A 23604-nucleotide genomic window follows, 5' to 3' on the forward strand; every position below is an offset into this window, starting at 1 on the left:
GCACTGAGTAAAAAAACCCAGAACAGCTCTTTTTACTTCAGTCCATGTTCCAGATTTGGGAAGGGTTCTGGGTTGCAGTGCAGTCACAACTCAGTAGTCCTGCTTTGTGATCCAGGCCACTGGGCATACACGTGGAGGTCTGGTCTCCTCCTGAATATACACAGCAGCACTGTGGCAGTAGCTACAAATCTGACTGGGCATCTGCATCAGGAGAAATGCCCAATAAATAAATAAATAAAAATAAGAACGCAAGCAGATTTTATTTATCGTAATTAAAGAATCTTGTTTTGACAGAACTGAGAACACGCTTGTCAAAGCTATTATGTGCATTGCAAACATTATTCAGATCGAATATAATTAGCTTGGCCCGAATAATGATTCGGCGAGACGGTTCGACCGTGAAACGGCAGGACCGGTAATGGCCGCTCGGTCGACGGCTTCGCGCGGAGGCCGTCACCACGTCCCGTCGCCACGGGACCAAATTGCAGGTTATAAAACCCGCGCGTCAGAGGGAGCGCCCTGCTCATTACTCCAACACAGAAAGGTTACTCCATTATCTCTGACCATAAAAGGCAAAAAAAAAAAGAGAGAGAGAGGGGAAAAATTGTTCAGTCTGTGCCGAGCACTTCCCCCTGTCGCGTGTGGAGCAGCTTCCCGCTCAGATTTCGGGCACTTGTTGGCGTTTGTGGAGTCCGAGCGCCTCTGGAGATCAAAGGCCGGGCATCCTCGCTGTCCTGCTCGGCTGGGCTGCCAGAACGCTGCCCGTTCGGCAGTCATATATAATATATATACACACACACATAAGAGCTATATAACTCCTTCATAAGCGCCACGTAGCACATTCATAAGCACGACACAAGCAGCATCAATACTGACGCAGCAAGTGACATTACCGTGACACCTAGTGAACTGACACAAGATTGTTATGTCAGTTATTGGGATGAATGAATGCTTAACGCAGTGCTTATGAACGTGCCATGTAGTGATTATGAAGGAGTTATAAGCAGTGCCTCTTACGTAGGAGCCTTCATATTTCTTACCCCATGCCCAAAAGTCTATGCGAACCACTAAAATAAAGCAATGAATCCATCTGCCTTTGAGGCACAAAGATGATAATAAATGAGCTAAAAATACCTTTTAAGAGCACACACTGATAATGCTATGATGGCAACATTAAAACCTCAATATCGTTTGCCATGTCCCCTGACATTTACAGCTAAATAAAAATGTAGCAATCAAACACACTGATAGTAGCAGCACTAAAAAAAGGCATTGGGTGTCCTACAGTCCGATTCTTTAAGCCGGTAATGTTCTCACAAACATCGTCTAGGGGAAAGAAAGATACTTCAACCGAAAAATAAAAAATAAACCAAGAACTCATAAAAGTACTCAAAGTGGAGAGTGGAGACCACACATTAATTCCCCTGGCACCGGTGCATGGTAGCGCAGATGCACAGCTCAGTATATACCGCGGAAGTGTCAGCCGAAGCACAGATGTCCAGCGTTAGCGCGCCATATGATCAGGGTCAGTGGATCTCGTCTGTGGCTCCGCTGAGCAGTCCAGCGCGAATATGCGGCGTCATTTCTGAGTGACGTTTTCCCCCTAACCGTCTGGTAAACTGCGCATTCATCGCTTCGCATTTACATGCGCTTCTTCTGCGGTCCTTGTTCGCTGCATGTTTAATTTCAGCACAGTCACAGTTTTTACGTTAACATCCGCCAGCGTATAGGAACTCATTAAATTCCTCCTCTGGCGCCGTGGAGGACATCTGGTAGACCGGGCCCCAGCGAGGGCTCCCGACGAGCCTCTGCCACCCAGAGATAAGTGAGGAGGGGGGAGGCACTGAGGCCTGTGTCAGGTACAGAGTGCACCGAGCCTCCACAAAAACACAAACACTGTTCAGTCTGCGCAGGTCCGTCTGTGAGAGCAACTCTGGGGATGTGACCTGCCTCCTGCCTCCACAAAAACACAAACACTGTTCAGTCTGCGCAGGTCCGTCTGTGAGAGAAACTCTGGGGATGTGACCTGCCTCCTGCCTCCACAAAAACACAAACACTGTTCAATTTGTGCAAGTCCGTCTGTGAGAGCAACTCTGGGGATGTGACCTGCCTCCTGCCTCCACAAAAACACAAACACTGTTCAGCCTGCGCAGGTCCGTCTGTGAGAGCAACTCTGGGGATGTGACCTGCCTCCACAAAAACACAAACACTGTTCAGTCTGCGCAGGTCTGTCTGTGAGAGCAACTCTGGGGATGTGACCTGCCTCCTGCCTCCACAAAAACACAAACACTGTTCAATTTGTGCAGGTCCGTCAGTGAGAGCAACTCTGGGGATGTGACCTGCCTCCTGCCTCCACAAAAACACAAACACTGTTCAGTCTGCGCAGGTCCGTCTGTGAGAGCAACTCTGGGGATGTGACCTGCCTCCTGCCTCCACAAAAACACAAACACTGTTCAGTCTGCGCAGGTCCGTCTGTGAGAGCAACTCTGGGGATGTGACCTGCCTCCTGCCTCCACAAAAACACAAACACTGTTCAGTCTGTGCAGGTCCGTCTGTGAGAGCAACTCTGGGGATGTGACCTGCCTCCTGCCTCCACAAAAACACAAACACTGTTCAATTTGTGCAAGTCCGTCAGTGAGAGCAACTCTGGGGATGTGACCTGCCTCCTGCCTCCTGGGTTTGATCGGAGACAGGAACGATGGTGTCAGTGAGGACCAAAGCGAAAGCGTTCTCAAAGGAAACCACATTTTGACACTATTTTTGTTTTTTGTTGTTGGTGGTGATCTCCTTTAAACATGTCTACAATCGCACGATTTGGTCTTTCCTTGAAAGCGAAGCCGCAATATTTATTGCAAAAGTGTGACGATAATATTGTTCCAACAGTTATAAAATCACAGGGAATCCCCAGCTCTCATTGTTTGGATGGAATGTTATTGCACAATAGTTATTTTACATGGTACATCAGAACTCGAACATTTTCACATACTAAAATATTAAATATAACCCTTAAACAATAATAAGAACTGCACTTCACAATCTTTCATGTTAACTAATCAGATAATGTAAGGCTAAACATCATCTTATATAAAGGCATCACTGTGCTAAATAGGCCTTGTTATTTATCTCACAAATTTTTTTTTTTTTTATTAAAAACAGGTGCTGGTCAGATTTTTCTGAACAAACACATTGTATTGCATTTGTATAATGTTTTTAGATGTAGGCCTAATAAAACAGAATGAGCAGCGGCTTATTGCCTCGTCTCCAGGCTTAATGAGGGCTTTAGCGGGCTAAACGAGTCTAAAGGGCTCTCTTACATCCATGGAAAAGGCAGGATAAGCCTCTTTTTCCCAAAAGTCTGGAATCAAAGGCAAACTGACGCGCACAAGAAGAATGGCACAAAGTCGATTCTGTTCTGCCAAACTCTGTAGGTAGCCTGACACAGACCTCCCACAGCGCTAAAACACACACGCGCACACACACACCGCGTGTGTGTGTGTGTGTGTGTGTGCGCGCATCACTCTCAAGCTCATCTACTAGGGCAGTTGCAAGTTGCATGTAGGCAGACAGTTATATGTAGATAGCTACTGCAGTCATCACTCACATCAATCATTCACGTTAAGTGTAAAGTATATAAAACTGGGAAAGCTCAAATAGTAGCCTATTTTGTGCTCAATCTTTTTGAGCAATTGTGTGACTTCAGCCTTGCTATGAGACCAGGGTTTTAGGAATGAGAATATGCAACTTTATTTATACATTTATCTTTACAAAGTCTTTTACAGACAAGAATGTCCCTGACAGTGAGAATCTGCTACTCCAGCAAATAAGGCCAAAGATCTTGAATTTACCAAACAGATAGCCTACGCAGCTTCAGGTCTGTAATTGTTTTTGTTAAAAGTCTTGTGAGACTTTCCATCTTATCATGACTATTGATGAAACAGAAAATGCCTGCCTGGTCAAAGGCAGTTATATGGAGCCCAGCATGGTGGACAGCACTAGAGTTATGGTACTAAACAGAAAACCCTGGGCATGGAGAAATGGACACTGAAAGAAGCATTTGTTTATAGAAGAGCCAGCTACTGGTTCATTACATAGGACATCTTTGGTAGGGTCTTCTGATCCCTCGGTTGCATGGAGAACTGAATAGAACTAAAAAGGCGAAACAAGCTAACTTTATTAGCCTACCAAGGAAAAGGTCAACTTTAGACTCGTAAGACTGCAAATTGTGAGATGACTTTAACAAGAGGTGTCTAGGTAACCACAAGCTGCCTGTCAGCAGGAAACATTTTCTACCACAGCGCAAGGCAAGAGACAGAAAAAACGGGTCTACAGCAGCACGTCAAATTAAATATTTTCAGACCACAACCACCTTGTGACTAGAGAGATTTACTATTCCCATGAGCCAAGAATGCAACATTCGGGACAGCTCAGCTATTTTCACTTTTCACAGAGATCTCAGGGTCGGCAAAGTTACAGTGTGAGATTGTGCTCAGACTGGATTCACAGTCTGTGTATTGAGCTGCCCGTCTCTTTGAGTCACTCCAAATTCTCTCAATAGTTCAGTGTCACTGCATTTTTGGCAACATCAGTTTTATGTACTTTTACAAGGAGCAGACAGTAAAATTAGGCCAGGACAATATCCGCATTGGGAGGCGCGAGATTACCTGATGTCAGAACATTTCCTGGGTGTGAGAACAATGGTGTCTGAGAACAGTGGTTGACGCAGTTTGTGGGGGGTTGTGTTTAAATAGGTCTGGAAACCCTGTATAAACACTGTATTATTATTGTTAGCAGCCTAGCCAGCTGTAGTAGCGTTAACTAGATTCCTGTCATTTGGATAAATAAAAGGCGCCGTTTTAGCGGCCAGAAAGTCTTGTATCAACAACCGAATATCAGTTTCTCCAGTTCTGCACGAGATCCCGTTCCTTGGGTCTCGATTCTAGAACTAGCACCGGAGGATACCCCATCAGCCGTTCACAGAATGTCCCGGTTGTTCACTTCGTTTACACTGGCCTGGCCACGACATTGTAATCACAAGATATATTGGCAGTATTCCGCACAGACAAGCGCATCCCGTGCAATTTAGGTTGGCTGAAACAGATTCTGACCAAGGCAGCAAATGAGTAGCCAATTATATGAATATTATGACTATTATAGAAATATTATTACTTCATATAGAACTCTAGATGAGGGCAGCTGGAAAAGCTAGCAAAGCTACGTTACCTGTGTATCCTCAGCACATTTGCAATGGTTAGTTCCCTAGAAATGTAATTTGAATATGTAATATGAAAATGCATATGTAAATATGTTTGTTTGGCTGACTGCAGGATAAACGGGACTTTGGTGTTTGTTATTTTACTATTTAACATTTCAAGACATACAATCAGATGTGTTGACTAGTGGTGCGAGACTTGTTTAACCCTTTAAGGTGTAAGCTCACAAATATGCGATCCATGGATAAATGGTAAATGTACTGCATTTAAATAGCGCTTTACAATCAATGCCTCTCCTTCACCCATTCACACACACACACACACACACACACACACACACACACACACACACACACTGACATGCTGCCATGCAAGGCACCAATCAGCCCTTTGGGATTGGTTAGGCGCGTTGCTCAGGGACACTTCAACACAGCCATAGCAGGGGATCGAACTGGCAACACCCCAACTGCCAGAAAACCGCTCTCACCTCGTGAGCTAATGTTCTAGAGCACTGACTTAGAATTAGAAAAAAAAGAAAGAAGAAGAAAAAAAAACCTTCTCTTCAAAGGTTTTTAAAAAAACAATGGGTGGCGGGTATGGGGGGGAAACCACTGTACTCGCTTCACTAACAGCCGGAACCAGCTCCCCGCTGTGCAAAGAGAGTGCTAAAATCACAGTGAAAGCTGGGCGCCTAATCAGTTTAACCATCTGTATCTTGCGCGAAGTCAGTTTAGGGTTGCACATAAATGATACCTGTGTTTGAACTACGTGTCTCGCTCTCTCACATCCGCTCACTGATACCGCAAGGGACCTAGCTGTTTGTGTGACTCGTTCTATATTTCTGAGGTTTTAGGTAGCCAGCAACCGAAAATAGATCTCAGAAACATCTTGTTCACAAACGCACATAGGAAGAAGGTCAAGTATAGCCTCTCAGACGAGGGTCCCTTGGTTTACAGTAACGTTATACTGCCAGGCGCAGACAAAATTTGTCCTGGGGAAAAAAAGGACACCGTCTTGAGTGCAGATCACCGTAACGTTACATCGAATTGCGCAGTTATGAAGCTGGCAGGTTAACGTTAGCCAAATGGCAACATCATAGGGGACAACGCTCAGATGAGATCACATGATGTCAATAACATCACTCAATAACAACATCACTTTAGAACATTTGACAACAATTTACCTTGTGCTCGATAAATACATACCATGCACCAAGCTACAAGCAAAACTAAAACCCAAACAACATAAATGGCCATAAAACGTTACCTTAAATAACACAGGTAGCTAACAGTCTTATTAAAACCAATTTCAGAGCGTGCTTGGATGCATTTCGTGATCTCCCAAACTTAACCAATGTTAATTAGCTAGCTACATGACGTTGGCTAACTAAACCGTATAGCTGGTAGTTTAGAACCAGCTAGACTAATTTAGTAATTCGGCAACTTTTACATAGCTGGCTCGTGCGTTACCAACGGACACTGGCAAACAGAAACATCTGTTTCTTTTTCAGGCGCATTTTATTATTATATTAGTGTTAGCTAGCTGGCAAGCAAAGTAGCACCATCTTCAGCTGGGTATGTAACAGTTACCCATTATCAAACAGTTATATTGCTGGTTAGAGCTGGGTAGAGATCGCTGGTTAAATAAAAAATAAAAACACTGGCTAAGCAGCTGACTGAGAGTATGTTACTACATAGCTAGCTAGCAACGTTAGCCACCATGAAGAAACATAACGGTAACCTTAAGCTTATGTATATGCAAGCCAGTTATGCAGTTAACTAGCCAGTCGGCTAGTTAGAGATGATGCTAGCCTACAAATTTCTCTGAAAACCAATGCGGATCCAGTGAATACTAGCCAGTAACTAACTAGCTAGCTACATCTTGGTAATCTCGGAAGACAATACATTATTACCCAGCTGCCGCTGGAGTTAGCTAAATAATCGTACTTGGTGACAACATATTCATATAGCTATCACACAAAGGACAAACCACTCAACAACCTTGCAGTTGTTCCTCGGGCGAGGCAGTTAAAGATAATTGTGACACAAATCGTATTTGCTACAATTTGGGGCTCTGAAACAAAGGGTCCACCTACACTAGCTAGCTAGTCCTAACAGTAGCAAGCCAGTTTAGCAACACGACGAAAGCCCTGAACGGCAAACGATGGCTAGCTGAACTAGCTCGTCCCTTGCCCGGAGCAGCTCGTGAGCCAGCGAGTGAGGCACGAACTATAACATTACACATGTCATGAAAACGAAAATATCATGCAAGTAAAACTCACCATGTACAGCGTAAAAGGGAAACAAAGTAGGAAGAGCCATATGTAGAGGTGTAAGGCATTGACAAATGTATTTTGATGGGGATCGTAATACCAGCCTCCGGTAACAGAAGCCCAGACTCCTTGCCTCAGGATCTGAAGTGTTTGCGATCCCATGATTTATCCCTTTCAGACCGTGAAGAAATAAAGGAAGAGTTGGGTGACGCGGAGGTTAACCGTCCCGAAACATGGCAAACAGTGTTATGTTTTCAGACTCTGGTCTGAAAATCCCCACTGCAGCCATCTTCTCTGCCACTAGCTAGCTTGGAGGACTATTCTTGGTCCTCCACCGGAGAGCTTCCTATCCCGCCACGCCCTGCGTGTCAATATTACAAAACAACACAGCGCAAAGAGGGCTGTTTAAAAACGTATAGTTCCAATTCTGCTCTGTAGCTCCCCCGCGTGGTAGCCGATAGTACATAAAATGTCATAACACATCTTTTGTGGGCAAAGAAAAACAAAATGTTATTTTATTCAACAGTGCCCCTCAGTGTATACTAGGCAATGTTGCTAGGCACATTCGTTGTATATGCAGAAATTAAGTCACTTAATGTAACATGTAGGTGCCAAGACATAAACGAGTCTCAACTTTAGATTTTAAAATCAGTTCCATTGTTATAAATATGACAGTTTCACTAATATTTATAATTCCTCATTTTTATCGAGGAACCTGATTTAATTCCACTTCTTTCAATCGCCAATTTTGTTGTATGTACGATTTATTATCATCCTATTGTATCAAAGGCTCCTTTGATTATTTTCAGGGGAAGAAATGCAAGTACACCTTTCAGTGATACACCTTCAACCTTCAGATTGACAAGATTTTAGTTGAGTGTGTAAAAGTCAGAGTAAGACTAAATGTACAACATTATTAAATTGCTAATGGGCATTCCACACAGACCATGAAATACAATTTAGGTGCTATAGATGTCCCGGGAACAGTGTCTGGTAATTCTCAGTCGAGCATAATCTACATATTACCTTATTATCATTGATTCACCGCATCTGCCCTTTTCCCCCTCTGTCATATTATATTATGATGACCTCACGCCTTTGGAAGACAGACTCAACTCATCATATAAAAAAATAAAAAAATAAGTTAAGAAACATGCTGGAATTGTACTTTTCCCCCAGATTTAAGATGATTCATCTGTTAGCTAAGTGTAAACAGTATTGTGAAAACGCACGGGAGTTCCAAGTTCCAATGTTTGGTGCTATATACATATTCACCACAAGGTGGCATCATATCCCACTGTCATTTTATATTTTCAAGGAGGGGCATTGATAATGGAAGTAATTTGGGTTTTTATCTAAATGATCAAATTAGGTTTCAATTCCTTTAGTAATAATCAAATACACCTGAAACGTTCATCTCAGTCACTTTCATATGGCAGAATGTACAGTGCAAATGTGGATGTGGTCTCAGTAATCTTCAGTTACAGTACAGTGCATCACAGGGGTGCCGATCGTGTCAACAGCACAGTGAATCGAACACAGCCACTCTACTGGATACACAGGCACGTTACAGTTTGACTAATGATTTTTTTCAGCAAGAACGGTGCAATGGGTAGGGACAATGTGTTCTCAGCAAACCAATCTATTGCACTGTGCAGCAAGGCGGCAGCAGGATGTGAAACAATCTGTAATACTTCTCAGCATTGCGTCCAATCAGACCAACTCCTCAGTGAGCACAGAATCGTAATTTCTACACCATTCGTCACATCAGGCTCTGATACCATCATCTTGGTGCTGCCGTACTTGGCCTCAGTGACAAGTATGCGCATTGCTGGAATGGTAGAATAGAGGAAAGCGGTGAAACTGGAGAGATAACCCAGGTGCATATGCTTGCAGGAAGGCAGGAACGCGGGTCTGCCTGGCTGTTTTTTCGGACGGGCCAGAGTCTTGTACTCATCCAAATGAGACCTGGGTCAAAACACATGGTTTTGGATTCAAATACTTTTCTAGGCTTTACTGCGCTTGGCTGGTGTATTGGAATCTAAGAATTTCTGCCCTCAGCCCCTTGAAACCCATGGCTGCAGATGTAGAGTGATGTGGGCATTGGCACAATCGCATCATCTGTAACTGATGATCTCTTAACCCCTTGGTACACTACACATATGACTCAAATGCCTTGCCATACATCGAGAAACCCAGTTAAGTGAAATAAGCAATATTTAATTCATCCCAAATTTGTTTTGTTGCATTTTCAATCGCTAGCGAGAAGCAATACACATCAGTTTTTATTAACACAAATCACATTTTTATTCACTCATATTATATAAAGAAAGAAACTTTGCTGCCAAACTATTTTGACAGAGGGGGGGGGGGGAAAGGCAGTGTTACTCCACTGGCTATCTACCAGATACCTTTCTGGAATCTGGATATATATAAACATTTTCCAGGTACCTCCAGATTCTGGGAATGCTGCCTGAGATCTGAAGAGCAGATGAGAAAAGACCTAAGAACTATCATCACACACTGCTTCCCACATACAAAACAAATACAAAATACAAAACCAAAGCTTTGAGAAACCCTAAAAAATGGCATCAGAATGTTCCAGAACTTTTTGTGACTCATCTTAAAAAAAATAAATAAAAGAAAATAAAGTTGCTCCAGTCCCGGATAAAACATGTCATGTTCGATGACTGAACCTGTAAACATCCTCAACATGTCCGGACAGCGGACAGCAGACAGCGCTCCCGGCTGGTGCAGTGACACGGTCCATCCTGTAAGACACGCAGGGCTCCTGCACAGGCATGCTGGCCCACAGAGGGGGTTGGGCAGGTGCAAATATCCCTGCTGCAGCTGTATGCGGATCTGAGCAGATCTGACCTCTTTAGAGAGAGACTGAGCCGAGTCTCACCGGCTCCCCACCACATCCTGGCCCACCTGTCCCACTTTAGCCAAGCATTTCTCCAACCTGTCCAGCTGAGCTGGTTCATCTGAATTCTTAAAGCTACGTGTGTGTGTGTGTGTGTGTGTGTGTATGTGTGTGTGTGTGTGTGTGTGTGTGTGTGTGAGTGGCCAAACCAAAGCTAAACAAGTGCTGCAAGGCAGAATTCAAGGTTGTCGCACTTAATCCCATATTCTTTCTTTTTCAATAGATTATCCCATCCATTAGATTACAATGCCCAAATTGCCCAACCACAACTGGATGTCCGTCCCATTCTGCAACATTCTTCAGAATTGTGGTAGGGCACGCACCGACACGCACACACACATCTAAAATGTGTGAAGCCGGTCGACTACAAGACTTACATGCTAATCCGCCAGCTGCCTGCGCTGTCGATGCAGACAGATTGCAAATGTCCGCCTGATGCGAAATGAAGCCCTTCACACTCCCACACACACACCCTGGGAGCTGCTACCGACCCTCCAGTCAACACCCTGCGGGACTCCTGACGATCCAGACTCAGTCCAGGCTGCGAGCGGGTGCCTCTGCCAAGCACCGTACTCCAACTGGGGAAACCCACAATAACCACTTCACAACTGAACAACCGCCCAGCAAAAATAAAATAAAAATAAACTCCTTGGCGCCCCACACAGCACACTGGAATGGAAGCCTCACTCTACGCAGCTGCGATGGAGGACTAGCCTCAAAGTCCTGGCCGGTGTGTCACCGTTCTCTCACTGGCGTTGGGTTGGGGAGGCCCTGCAGATGAGAGGTCCTTACTGCAGCCGCGCCCGTTTCTCCGGGGGGGCCTTGGCCGCGGGGGCGGGGGCGGGGGCCTTGGCCGCCGGCTCCCTCTCTTCCTGCTTTACGGACTCCACCGGGGGCTCCGGCTCCTTCTTCACCTCCACTGAAACACACACACTTCATAAGTCTTCATAACCTTATGAACACGTCTTAAAAGATATATTGCAAAAAATTTGTCAAGTTGTCAAATTGATATCCTTTTCACACAGCGGCACGTATCGTCATTCGCCGTCCCCCCAAAAAATTCCCCCGGAAGATCAGTTTCACAGGTATATATGCCATATTGTGGAATCTAGTGCTGCTCTAACTTCTGTTACAGCTCATCATTAAAGACCCCTCATACTTTTTCACTGAAAGAAAGACACACACACAAATGCAAATACACATACACATACACATCAAGGTCATTAAAGACCAACTGAAATCAAAATGATCGTTTTCCTCAATTTAGTCAAGTCTTCATAACCTTACGAACATTAAAGGATATATTGCCCAAAAATTCCCCCAGAAGATCAGTTTCACTGGCATATATGCCACATTGTGGAATCTAGTGCTGCTCTAACTTCTGTTTCAGCTCATCATTAAAGACCGCTCATACGTTTTCTCTGTGATTCAATCAACTACCAACATGGGACCTGCACAGTCATTCTTTCACTGTGTGATTTCATATCTGTCAACAACCAAGGAACCTTTTTCCCCTGGAATAGAAATTCCCATGAACTCTTTCCTAATTCAGTCAGACACCCATTTGGAAGTGCTGAATTAAAGTGAAGACATTAGCTGCTAAATTATACATGATGTATGCCTAATAATAGATCTAGAACAATACCTTCATTTTCTATAACAATAAATCATAAAATTCAATTATTGAGAGCAAAAATGGCAACTGAGTCTTACCTGGAATTGGTTTTTCGCCTGGTTTGGGCTGAAAAATATAGAAAAATTGATTATGTCTACTATACAAATAAAAAAATAAACAAAAACGTAAATCCATATTCACACCTAGCTGCGCAAATTCCCTTCTCAACACATAAAACAATAATAAGGAAAAGTAAGGACACTGCTGGTTAGTGTGTTTGCTACGTGACATTACGGTACCTGATAGAAGGTCGGGGGAAACTTCTGCCTGAGATCCAGCAGCAGCGTGTCAACCCTTTGTCTCTGGAACAAAGAACTGGGCTCCTCTTTCTTCTTCGACTTTGGCTTGGCCTTTTCTGGAGATTTACATGGGGTGGAAAAAGGGGAGCTTTCTTGGTGTTCGACACAACATCATGGCAAAACACCTCAACACATCCCTTTAGTATTTTCTTCAATTTGAATGAAGTGAAATGGAAACGAATGGGTGAAATGGGGAAACACTGTCCGTCATCATAATTTCTACACGCATGACAAGTTGATCAAACTAGACTTTGGATTTATACATTACCCACTCAATACATGTCAATAAACCAGTGAGAGAAATTCAAGAAAATTCAGCTACAAGAGCACTGGGTCAATTCAATGACTACATCTCCAAACCCCTGGCCACAAATCCATTTTTTCTTTTGGGTGTGGAGCTCTAGGAGTCAGGGCACTGACCTCTCTCCTCCTGGTCCTTAAAGTGCCACCAGTAGCCTTTGGAGGAGTGGTAGCGGCAGTAAGACGTGGCCTCGTCAAAGGCAGACTGGATACCATGGACGGCAGACAGCTTCAGGAAAACACAGTGATCGAGTCAATAGGGAATCAAAAACACTCAACTCAAGCCTGATTGCTACAAACAGGGTGCTAGATATCCGTAAAAATAGCAGAGAAAAACACGGACAGCAACGTTTTAAAGGTACAATAGGTAATTTCTGACTTCTAACGGCCAAGAGGGGAATAGTACCAACAAACACCTTCAAACCACAACACTGTTTATCACTGTTAACATTGAAATGCCATTGGCTGAGGCAATTTGAACCAATTTTCAACCAATGAGCTTATTGTCTACAGTTAGACAATGTTTGGTACAGTGTCAACTGTATATTCTTAAACCCGAATTTAAGGACTATAAACACAGGCAGAGGGTGAGTCAACATGTCAGTGAGCCTTTTTCAACGATAGGAAGAGATTTACAAGGGTATTGTAACAATGTTTTAACACAAAAATCTTACCTATTGTACCTTTAAAAAAAACTCAGTGATAGCACACACTGAAATAATAAACCTACTTTGACAGACCCATCAAACACAAATAACAACTTAAAACATGATTAGCAAAACCAACCATTTGTCACAAGAATCATCCCCACATTGGCACAATACTGTGACACAGAAAGGAGAGGAGGAAGGCGCACGGGGGACCCACCACTCGGGAGCCGATTACAGAGCCCAGGTCCGGAGCCTGATACACCACCCCGGCGATGATATAGTAATCAGATAAGGGGATGACTGCAGCACAAAGGCAGGAGAGAAGAACAACAACATCATCGCCTTTCAGCACGGTCCAAGTGACTTGCAGGCTACACGCATACAAATGGGGTTGCTTAGCAGGGATCTTACACAAAAACAAATGACCCCCATGTGTTCCTTAATTGAAAAAATGTAGGAGCATGCTGATGTATCCCAAAAAGTAATAATAATAAATTTTAACACAGTTAACACACATCAATTTTTAGGAGCAACTACTCCTAAAATAGGAGCACAGTAGCCAAGTGGCTGAGGTACATGACTGGGACCTGGAAGGTTGGTGGTTCAAGCCCCAGTGTAGCCACAATAAGGTGCACACAGCTGTGGGGCCCCACACTGCTCCAGAGGGGATTGTCCCCTGCTTAGTCTAATCAACTGTAAAAAACTGATGAAAGAGTCAACTAACTAACAGTAATGTAATGTAAAGCCCTGCTTCATGTCTGATTTCCCGACTGCTCACCTTGGTTAGGAGACTGCCTCTGCTGCTTGCGGATGATGTAGAGGATGGGCTCCTGAGCATGAAGGAGGGTGTACTCCACTCCCACCATCTGACTGAGAGGCAGGGAGAGAGGCACATTCTCATTAAACGCCAAGGCAAGAAATGATATGTGCACGCTTCAAAACTCGCAAACTAAAGATGCACATATTACATATACAGTCATGTGCATTAGTCTTAGGCACATATCCCATAAAGTGAATACATTTTTCAAAATAATTTCATACATATCAAAAAGTTACAATAAAGAGCAGTATCAATCAAATCAAATCAATATTTGTTGTGATCAACCTTCACCTTTAAAATTTATCTCAAACCTTTTTTATTTATCTCAAATTTGCTTTCTACTGAAACAGTAATAACATCCAAAACCAAATGCATATTTAAAAAAATGTCTTAGATGCCCAAGGCTTTTGCACAGTACTTGATAAACACCGAGGAAGACCGTGACAAGCTCTCTCAGTCATACTCGTAAAACTGTGAGCTGTCATTCGCTGGGTGCATTCCCCCGTTTGTCAGCCAATACAAAACGTGCCATTTGGTTTTAACACTTACTTCAGGTGGTCCAGCGTGAGTCGCTGCATCTTGACCACCTCATTGTTGCATGTGCGATCGTAGAACGGGTTGCTTCTCTCGGAGAAGTAATCAAGCACATTGCCAGGGTTGAGGATGGGCCAGCCACTGTCAACCCACGAGATTCCGAGGAGGTTGTCTGGATGGATAAAGTGACACACATACGATATGCACAAATCATCCAATACACCTAATAATATTTAGCCCAAGATAATCCATTATACAACCAGCTAGATAGATGTGGTTTAAATGGTTCAGAACAGTTTTACATTTGCATTCAGTTATTCGTGTATTTAAGCTACTACTGCAATCGTACACTACCGAACAGTGCTAGCTATACCAGGCAGTTTTTAAAATGTAAGTCATAGCCAATGCTAAAGAAAGACTAGCTCTTTAGCGAACAACTTCTAGCTTTTAGCCAGTTATTAATAGTTGGGAAGCTAGCTAGCTATAGGTTGAATTCCCATTTGGTTCATATGTGTTTCGGCACCATTATAATTTATGTAGAACTCAAAGATCCAAATATGGCAACTCAGATGTGTTCAGAATAAGCAGCTAGCTAGCATTAGCTTACCTCTTAGATCCACCGACGCCATCTTAAAAATATGTCTGCAAGGTTTAAGATCTCTGGGAGTTCAAATCAAAATTAACTTTTATCTAACTTGACAGAGAGCGCTGGAAATGTAAACTAATCGGGTTACTGGTTGTAAAATATAAAGGTAATATTTCAAAAATCAGGGGACACGTAGCTCCATTGCTGCAGTCAACTCAATTTTATTCTTGCACCGCTTGTCGCAGGAATATGACGTTTAGTGACTACTACTACTTCCGTTCTGTCTTTCTCACTGGCTGAAGCATAGACTAGAAAAATAGGGCTGAAGATGTTATTATAAAATTATCTCTGATATTTTTATTTTATTTGCGGAGACTTTATCTACAGTGCAGTAGAATATCGTAATCGTAAATCTATGCACTTTGGATTAAAATGTAAAAATGTGTATAGATAACGGTTGCAATAACAAATGTATAGGCCTCGAATAATGTAACACTTACCATTTGCTCGTATATGGCAATAGGCTATATTTAATTAGGCTATGTACACTCAGTGAGCACTTTATTAGGTATTTATAATTTTTTAGACTTATTGGTCTTCTGCTGCTGTAGCCTATCCACTTAAGAGGTTTGAACGTTGTGTGTTCGAAGATGCTCTTCTGCATACCACTGTTGTAATGTGTGGTTATTTGCGTTACTGTCACCTTCCTGTCAGCTTGTCTGTCCCAGTCTGGCCCTTCGCCACTGACCTGGAGAAGGGCTCCAGGTCAGTGCTCATTAAAAAGGCGCTTTTGCTAGCAGAACTGCTGCTCACTGGATGTTTTTTGTTTTTCGCACCATTCTCTGTGTGAAAATCCCAGGAGATCAGCAGTTTCTGAGATATCCAAACCACCCTGTCTGGCACCAACTATCATTCCACGGTCAGAATCACTTACATCACATTTGTTCCTATATTCTGACATGCTTTTATGCATTTAGTTGCTACCACATGATTGGCTGATGAAATATTTGCATTAACAAGCTGGTGTACAGGTCCACCTAATTAAGTGCTCAGTGAGTGTATACTGGGATGGAAAGAAAGGAATAGGCTACCCCATAAGTTCTTCTCTGGTATGCATATGTTGGACAGAACTCTGCTAAGCTTTTGAACATAGGGCTACATTATAGGACCACCAATAAACCCAAAAGAAACAAAAAAAAGAAAAAGTTGGTTGGCTCATAGATTCTGTTCTTTGGCATCTTACGACCACCCGGTGCACAAGCAGCCACTGGGACCTCTATTGGGACAGCCTGTAGCCTGGCAGCTAGGGTACATGACTGGGACCAGGAAGGTTGGTGGTTCAAGCCCCGGTGTAGCCACGATAAGATCCGCACAGCTGTTGGGCCCTTGACCCTGCTCCAGGGGGGACTGTCCCCTACTTAGTACAATCAACTGTAAGTCAGTTAAATAACAAATTAAAATGAAATGACTGCATTAAAGGTAGACAAAAAAGAGCCTGGCTGTTCATACACACCCGACAGAATGCACCTGAGAATGCAGGCAGAAAAACATCCCATGTGTGCGGCTGCTTGCTATCAGTCTGTTAAAACTGCAGCCTTTACGTAACAGCAAAGGACCCAGACACAAAGACAGCGACCAGTTTTTGGGAGTCAGATAAGGACAGGAGTGAGACAGACCGAGGGGGTGGGTGTGGCTTGTGCAGGGTAGAAGGCCCAGGAATCAGGAGCTTGCCATTCGGAAGCTGCATGGTCTGAGACATAGTAGTACATTTTCTCTATTACGTTCAACTATAAATTAGAGAGCCTCCACCCAGCCGTGTAACCATATAACCTCTCTGACACGCCCAAATGACCACAAAACAGCTGCCCTGGGGCAGTGACGACTATTTATACACACAACATATTGTTGTGCTTGGGTTTAGCTTAGCAGTGTGATTTTATGATCAATGCTTTTAGTGTTCTTTGATTTCTGCGCAATCAACAATCTCCTTCATTTTCTCATCTATTAGTGTAATAGTGCACGTGTTATACGAAGCATTTTCAACTGAAATAAGGCATTTATGTGATATTCTATTCACTTTCAAATTATATTAATTAGAAAAACATCCTTCATTTTCTTAAAGTCCGACTGATAATAAATTGATGATAAATAAATTCTTAAATTGAATTGTAGCATATTTGTGGATAAAGAGACAGTTCAGATTCAGAAGAGAAGCTAGAAAAATCCAGTCTTCTGCTTCGTGAGGATGTCTGCATTCCTATCTTGAGGCAGACAGGACACCCGCATCAGGCTTGTCTCCGTTTTTCTTTCATCGTTGTTCTTAAAAAAACGATTGAATGCTACTTCATATTGACATGGTCGATTTGAAATAAGAATTGAAAACAGACACGGTAGGGTAATGCGCGCCTCAATATTAAATTTGCTTACAGCGGCCAAGGCTGGCATCACTACGCGCTGACGGGAAAAACACGCTACGACATTGTGAATACAGGGTAGGCTATCTAAACGGCAAGAGGCAACTGCGCGAGCTCGCCAGGCTAATTTGGATTCTCAAGGGGAAATACATCTCTAAGCTTTGTAATTCGGTCAACATAGTTTGATCAAACGCGTGTTAAGGTCAGTGTGATTCTATGTGAGCGTCGAAATGAATCAAAACCGGATTGGACACGATGGGAATTCGACGAGAATAGAGAGCAATGTAACCGACGGCAGTATCAGCGGCAGTAACATCGGTGGTACCGCCAGGCTTCAGCACTATGGTCAGCCACAAAGTTGCCGGACCAGAGACGTGCGCGCCCAGCAGCAGGTTCGATCGCACATTGGTTCAGTCGTTAAACAGCCGCCGCATTCCGAACCGGCGGACTTGGTGAGACGCGCTCTGGACTTCAAGACGCAGGGAACCCAGTGCTACAAGGATAAAAAATACAGGGATGCGATAGGCAAGTACCACCGGGCGCTGCTCGAAATGAAGGGGCTGTGTCGGGTATTCGGAGACCCCGATGCCAGCTGTAAGTCGCCCTCTTCAACACTGGCAACTATCAGTAAGACGCCACTAACGGATGAACAAAAGGGTGCCGTGGAGAACGCCGAGCTGGAGTGCTACAACAGTCTCGCGGGTAGGCTAACCGTCAGGCTACGGGTCTATTGTATACGCCGCGATCATTTGCGATAAATTGAATCGATAACAGAATCGATTTTTAAAAAAATCATAGCCTACCCAGTGCAGAGTTCGTGGATGATTTATGACATAGCCCCCAGCGAAAGCACGGCGTTTATTTTTCGCCTTTACATCATCATCATGAGTAATTAATTGTGCCCGAGACATGTCGCAAGACACACTGGCCTACTTTGGTTTATGATCATTTTATTTTGGGATGGATAGAAAATAACATTGACTGAATTGGAGCTCACCCAACCTGCATTGCATTCGCGTGGTCATATTTTTCAGCTTGTTAATTTGTAGGCTATAATAAACCCTTTTGATAGCCCAGATAATGTTTGGCTATATTTGGTTTGTACTGTTAAAATTCACGTCTCAGTTGGTCTATTTTAAAAAAGGCTAAAAGGAAATGCGTAAGGGATAAGACTGGCATTAGTTTCATACAGTATATGATTTCATCAAATTTTCCAGTTAATCTACAGGTTACCTACCTTCCCGTCTTTCTTTACACATTCAAGCGAATTGTTTTTTAACGTCGTGTTTGTCTCTGTCCCGTAAGCGTGTCTGTTGCAGATGGAGCTAGTGAACTATGAGCGCGTAAAGGAGTACTGTCTGAAGGTGTTACGGAAAGAAGGAGAGAACTTCAAAGCACTGTACCGATCCGGGGTAGCGTACTACCACCTGGGAGACTTTCAAAAGGCCCTACACTACCTAAAAGAGTCGCATAAACAACAGCCATCAGGTGAGTTGTCAGAGTATACACAGTAAAATGTCCGGTGTTAATTCAACTCTATTAGAGTACGTGAGAACAACAGAGACCAAGTGTATACTGTAAGAGTTAATGTAACACTGTGCCAGTGCAATTGTTAATAATTGATTATGTCTGTGAAACTAACTCCAAAATGGACCCAAAGGTTTAGTAGCAAATTGTTTTGGAAATAAAAACAAATATAAATGTAGCCTAAATGGAAATAATTATCTCCCACAACAGTGTGTTTCCTGTCATATGTCGGTGCGAGAGAAAGCAGCCTTTTCCTGTCTTTGTGCCACAGACACCAACGTTATCCGCTACATCCAGCTGACAGAGATGAAGATCCGTCGTAACGCTCAGAGGGAGAAGGAGGCCGCATAAGCTGAGGCCGCCGTTGCCATGGGAACAGTGCCAGGCAAGCCCGGCACCAACACAGCAACCTGGCAACATCCACACCTTTTTTTGGATGACTTTTTCGGGGGGCCACAAATTCTCCAGCCAGACCTCTCCTTCCACTGTGTTTTGGGGGCGAGGCTGCAAGGTGCACATTTATTTGGCTATGTACAGTCATTTACAGATCTGAGGTCCACATGTTATTGTTCCAAATATGGCCCGGTCAGAAAGTACCATTCAAATTCACATTCCTACAGAAGCTAAGTGATTGTACATTGCCAGCATGCTAAGTGAAGCCAACATGTCTCTCTGAAGGCTTGGTGACAGACCCCTCAATGCCAGCTCATTAGACTGCATCAGCGCACCATCAGCTAAACGAGCGGCAACACATGCATTGGGGCGTTTTTGGTTTTGCCACAGTTCACTCTAATCTTTTGTAACGTGTTTATTTTTTCTGAAAAGAGAATTTTGCTTTGTAGATCTATCTAACGGAGCCCCCCTGCTGGCTGCTGGCTTTTGTAGGTGGCAATGTTAATCCTTTTCCCCTCGTGATATTTCCCCCTGTGATATGGCAGCCTCCTTCTGTACATCAGACAGGCCTTTACGAATTTGTGAACACTATTGTGTTTTTTTTTTCTTATTACCGCTGCCCTTCACTAAACTGTAGGAAGTCGCCACTGTATTTCTGTTGAAGGACGCTTAGGAGGGCTCTGCCACTGACACCGAAGCCCAGTGCGGACGAAAGATTCACTCCGCGAGGAGCTGTAAATGGTGTCCTAAACCTGGCCACCATTTTGAATTGCCTGCGATGGCCAGTGCCGGCAGTGGACATTTTGAGGCGGGTAGTTCACACATTCTAAAATGGTTTCATCACATCGCAAATCTTTGGTCTGAACTGGGCGTCGAAGGTATACATGATAGAGGCCTTTTTGTACAAATTTAGTGTAATCGCATGGAAAAGCTTTATTACCAATTTGGATTACCCCATAGACCCTTGTGTATGAGATACTGAATATCCCCAAATATCCCGTGTGGATTATGCTTTATCCAAAAGATGAATCGTGTTAGCACAACTAATTTCTGATGTGTACACAGTTTCTGATGTTCTGGGTGGGCATTTTTTACTGTGTGGACTGACAGAAATGTTCTCCGCATTGGAATTAATTGATGAATCAGTCCACGTATTTGCGAAAATCTTAAACGAGTGAGATTTTTTTTGTGACGTTCTTTCGTATTGCAACACAATATAACAACGGTATTTCTATGCTTCTGCTGCTTATGTATATATATAGTGTTTTCATTCAAAGTGATGGTCATGAGTGGCATTTTACTACCAGGCTGTACTGTGAAAGCCTGTAGGTGGATCTAGTGCTCCTCTGTACCACTGTGCTGTTTATTAATATCGACCATTGCTGTTGACTCAGAAATAACCACATATGCTACCCCGTCACGTCCTGCTGATCTCAGTAACTGCACTAAATGATCACTGTGTTTTTCAATCTCAAAGCTCAATCTCGGTGGAAGTTTTCTGGTGATATGAATGTTACCTGCATGATGGAGTAAGTGTTGTTTTGGAAGCACAGTTAAGATGGCACATTATGAATTTGTCAGAAATTATATATGATCAGAAAACAAAAATAATTATAGACCATTATTTGTTGGGTGCTTTTCGGGCCATAGGTTCTCAGTACTTTACAATGACACCATAAAATATAATGACACAATACACACAATAAAATGCACATTATTAAATATGTATTGCCAATTTGAAAGAGGGATGAGAGGCTTATGATGGACTCATGTCAATTAAGCATTTTGATGAAAAACAGCCAAATCCGGTCATTGGATATGGTGTAATTCGGATCGTGTAAGGGTTCTCCTTAATTCCCAGAAATAAATGCAGAAGCTTTAGTGTAAAATACAAGCTTTGACATTTCGATTTAAGCATTTTGAATTTGGTGTGGTGACATTATGTATTAACTTAACAATCATTACTATAGGTTTGTTTATAAAGACTTTAAAGGCATTGTCAGAAAAAAAATTGATGTTTGTAAACATTTGTGTAGGCAAAGTCAGGTCCTTTATACTGCTGTCTTCACAAAATAAATCAGTTGTAATCACTAATAAAGGTTATTTCTACAGTACGATTACTTCAAACATGATTCAGTTAATATTTATATTTACACCTGTGAAATGTTGACGATCACACCACTGCATCCAAACCAGAATATTATAGGAAGTGTTGTGTGCATGCTAGCTTAATTTACATATTTACAAGCTGGAGAAATTTGACTACAGCTGTTAGTCATGCGGTGCACATTTGATGTACCCTTAACCAACAGTCCAGAACTGCTTCTAGATTCTAGAAATCTAAGTTGAGAGACATTCTGACATACACAGACTAGGTTAACCCCAAAGCGGTTTTGATTTTGGAGACAGACCAGTGTCCAGTGTCCATTCTCTCTCTGCTGCGTTTCTGTCGGCTCTACTGCATCCGCCATTGTAGCTTCACAACTGTCATGGCTCCTTGGCCTCCCTCATTGAGCCCATGGGCTTTTGCTTGTCACTCATGCCGTGGACACGCCTCCCCTCCCCACACCTCCTTATATGGGCTTTTCTCCTCCCCGGTCACCAGTGCTCAGGCTTTCTGCTTTCAACAGGGTCACAAACTAACCACCTAGCCTTTTTTCTTGTCCCCCATTTCAAGCATCAGCGCTCCATATTTACTGTCCTCCTACCGCTACCTGAACAATGAAAACTTAACATTAATTATTAAGTTGGTCATATATAAGGACTCAGGAGGACTCTCAATCTTTCTTTCCCTTGCCATCTTTACTTTTGCCCATTTTCTTGTCATTCCACTGTTGTGCAGTGATAAATCAACTACTTGATAAGCCAGAGAAAGTGCTGGCAATTCATGGGAGCATGAGTGCGTTTCAGCTACAAGTCTTGACAGAATTGTTGGCTATTAGTTATACTTATGGCTATTGGCTTATGGTTGAATTTTGCTCAATGTAATAGCCACCAGATGAAAACCCACACTGTTTCACAACCTACTGAATGACATTTTTTACAGCTGGATGTTTACTGATTACAGTAAGTACCTTGTTCGAGGCCACACCTGCCGAACTTCACCCCACAGAGCTTCAGCCTGCAGCCTCAGTCATAATCCTGGATAACTACACTTGGCTAAAGATAAGAAAAAGTGTGATATAAAAAAACCCTTCTTTGTTATCTATGCCAAAAAAAATCAGGTAACCGGGACCAAGAAATATTTTCCCCTCAGGGGAACTATTCACTCCATTTGTCTGACTGAATACTGAACCTATGCTGCTCTTGTGCATTGCGTCAAGGTATTTCCAATGTGTTTCCATTCATTTTTTAAATATGAATGTTGAAAATACAAGCATTTTCACTTTACTACAAATGTCATGCCACGTATTGAAAATATATTTGTTAGTAATGGTTTCACTTTAACATTGAAGCTTTAGCAGTGGTTTACCTTAATATCATTTTTATGTGACATGTATCAGAAATGGGATGGCATTTAGACAGACACATAATCTAAATGCCAAATGCACAGAAGACTACCAAAGTACCAAAGTTCAAACCATTTAAGTTACTATAAAACAGAGCACAATCATAGTGCATTTTCAAAACCTTTTTCTATGTGTGTGTGTTGTGTGTGTGTGTGGGTTGGATGTACTGGGTATAGAATGGAATGCCATTTTTTCTGCCTTTTTGAGATACCAGGTGGCCAGGCTCCCTACTCCTACCCAGCAGGAGGCGCTAAAGTAGCACCGCTCTCAGCCTCAGTATGACTGGTTTCAATTATTAGGCTATAATAATTATAATTCCACTGCTAAAGGCCTCTTTGGTCAAAACATATACTGCAGCAGTGTGGCATTGTGGTTAGCAGTGTGGCATTGTGGGTAACAGTGTGGCATTGCAGTTAGCAGTGTGGTATTGCAGTTAGCAGGGCGGCATTGTGGTTAGCAGTGCGGCATTGTGGGTAACTGGCTTTGCAG

At 43.0% G+C, this 23604-nt stretch overlaps 3 protein-coding genes across 5 annotated transcripts in view; 1 reads left to right on the top strand and 2 right to left on the bottom strand.

Annotated features, from left to right (window-relative positions):
* pcnx1 (pecanex 1) overlaps positions 1-7829 on the bottom strand; it is a 58265-nt gene extending 50436 nt beyond the window's left edge. For both annotated transcript variants that reach the window (XM_061242610.1, XM_061242601.1), the window contains exon 1: positions 7492-7829. In XM_061242610.1, the coding sequence (XP_061098594.1) occupies positions 7492-7644 (153 nt within the window). In that variant the 5' untranslated portion in view covers positions 7645-7829. The remainder of the gene's footprint in view (positions 1-7491) is intronic.
* A 1241-nt stretch (positions 7830-9070) lies between these two features.
* Positions 9071-18985, bottom strand: med6 (mediator complex subunit 6). Of its 2 annotated transcripts, none has more exons than XM_061242816.1 (8): positions 18924-18985; positions 14702-14858; positions 14111-14202; positions 13550-13632; positions 12803-12911; positions 12323-12438; positions 12122-12149; positions 9071-11327 (listed from the first exon to the last, which is right to left on the bottom strand). In XM_061242816.1, the coding sequence occupies exons 1-8, from the start codon at positions 18943-18945 to the stop codon at positions 11197-11199; spliced, it is 738 nt and encodes a 245-aa protein (XP_061098800.1). In that variant the 5' UTR covers positions 18946-18985; the 3' UTR covers positions 9071-11196. The 2 variants fall into 2 exon arrangements, with proteins under 2 accessions (XP_061098800.1, XP_061098805.1); XM_061242821.1 differs by lacking the exon at positions 18924-18985 and adding an exon at positions 15294-15324.
* On the top strand, positions 17520-21733 carry LOC133129025 (tetratricopeptide repeat protein 9A). The gene is made up of 3 exons (XM_061242832.1): positions 17520-18388; positions 18992-19174; positions 19485-21733. Exons 1-3 carry the CDS (start codon positions 17917-17919, stop codon positions 19562-19564), a joined length of 735 nt encoding a protein of 244 aa, XP_061098816.1. The 5' UTR covers positions 17520-17916; the 3' UTR covers positions 19565-21733.
* The last annotated feature ends 1871 nt before the right edge of the window (positions 21734-23604 follow it).

This window comes from Conger conger, chromosome 1 (assembly GCF_963514075.1).
Source record: "Conger conger chromosome 1, fConCon1.1, whole genome shotgun sequence".
NCBI classification, from domain to species: Eukaryota; Metazoa; Chordata; class Actinopteri; order Anguilliformes; family Congridae; genus Conger; species Conger conger.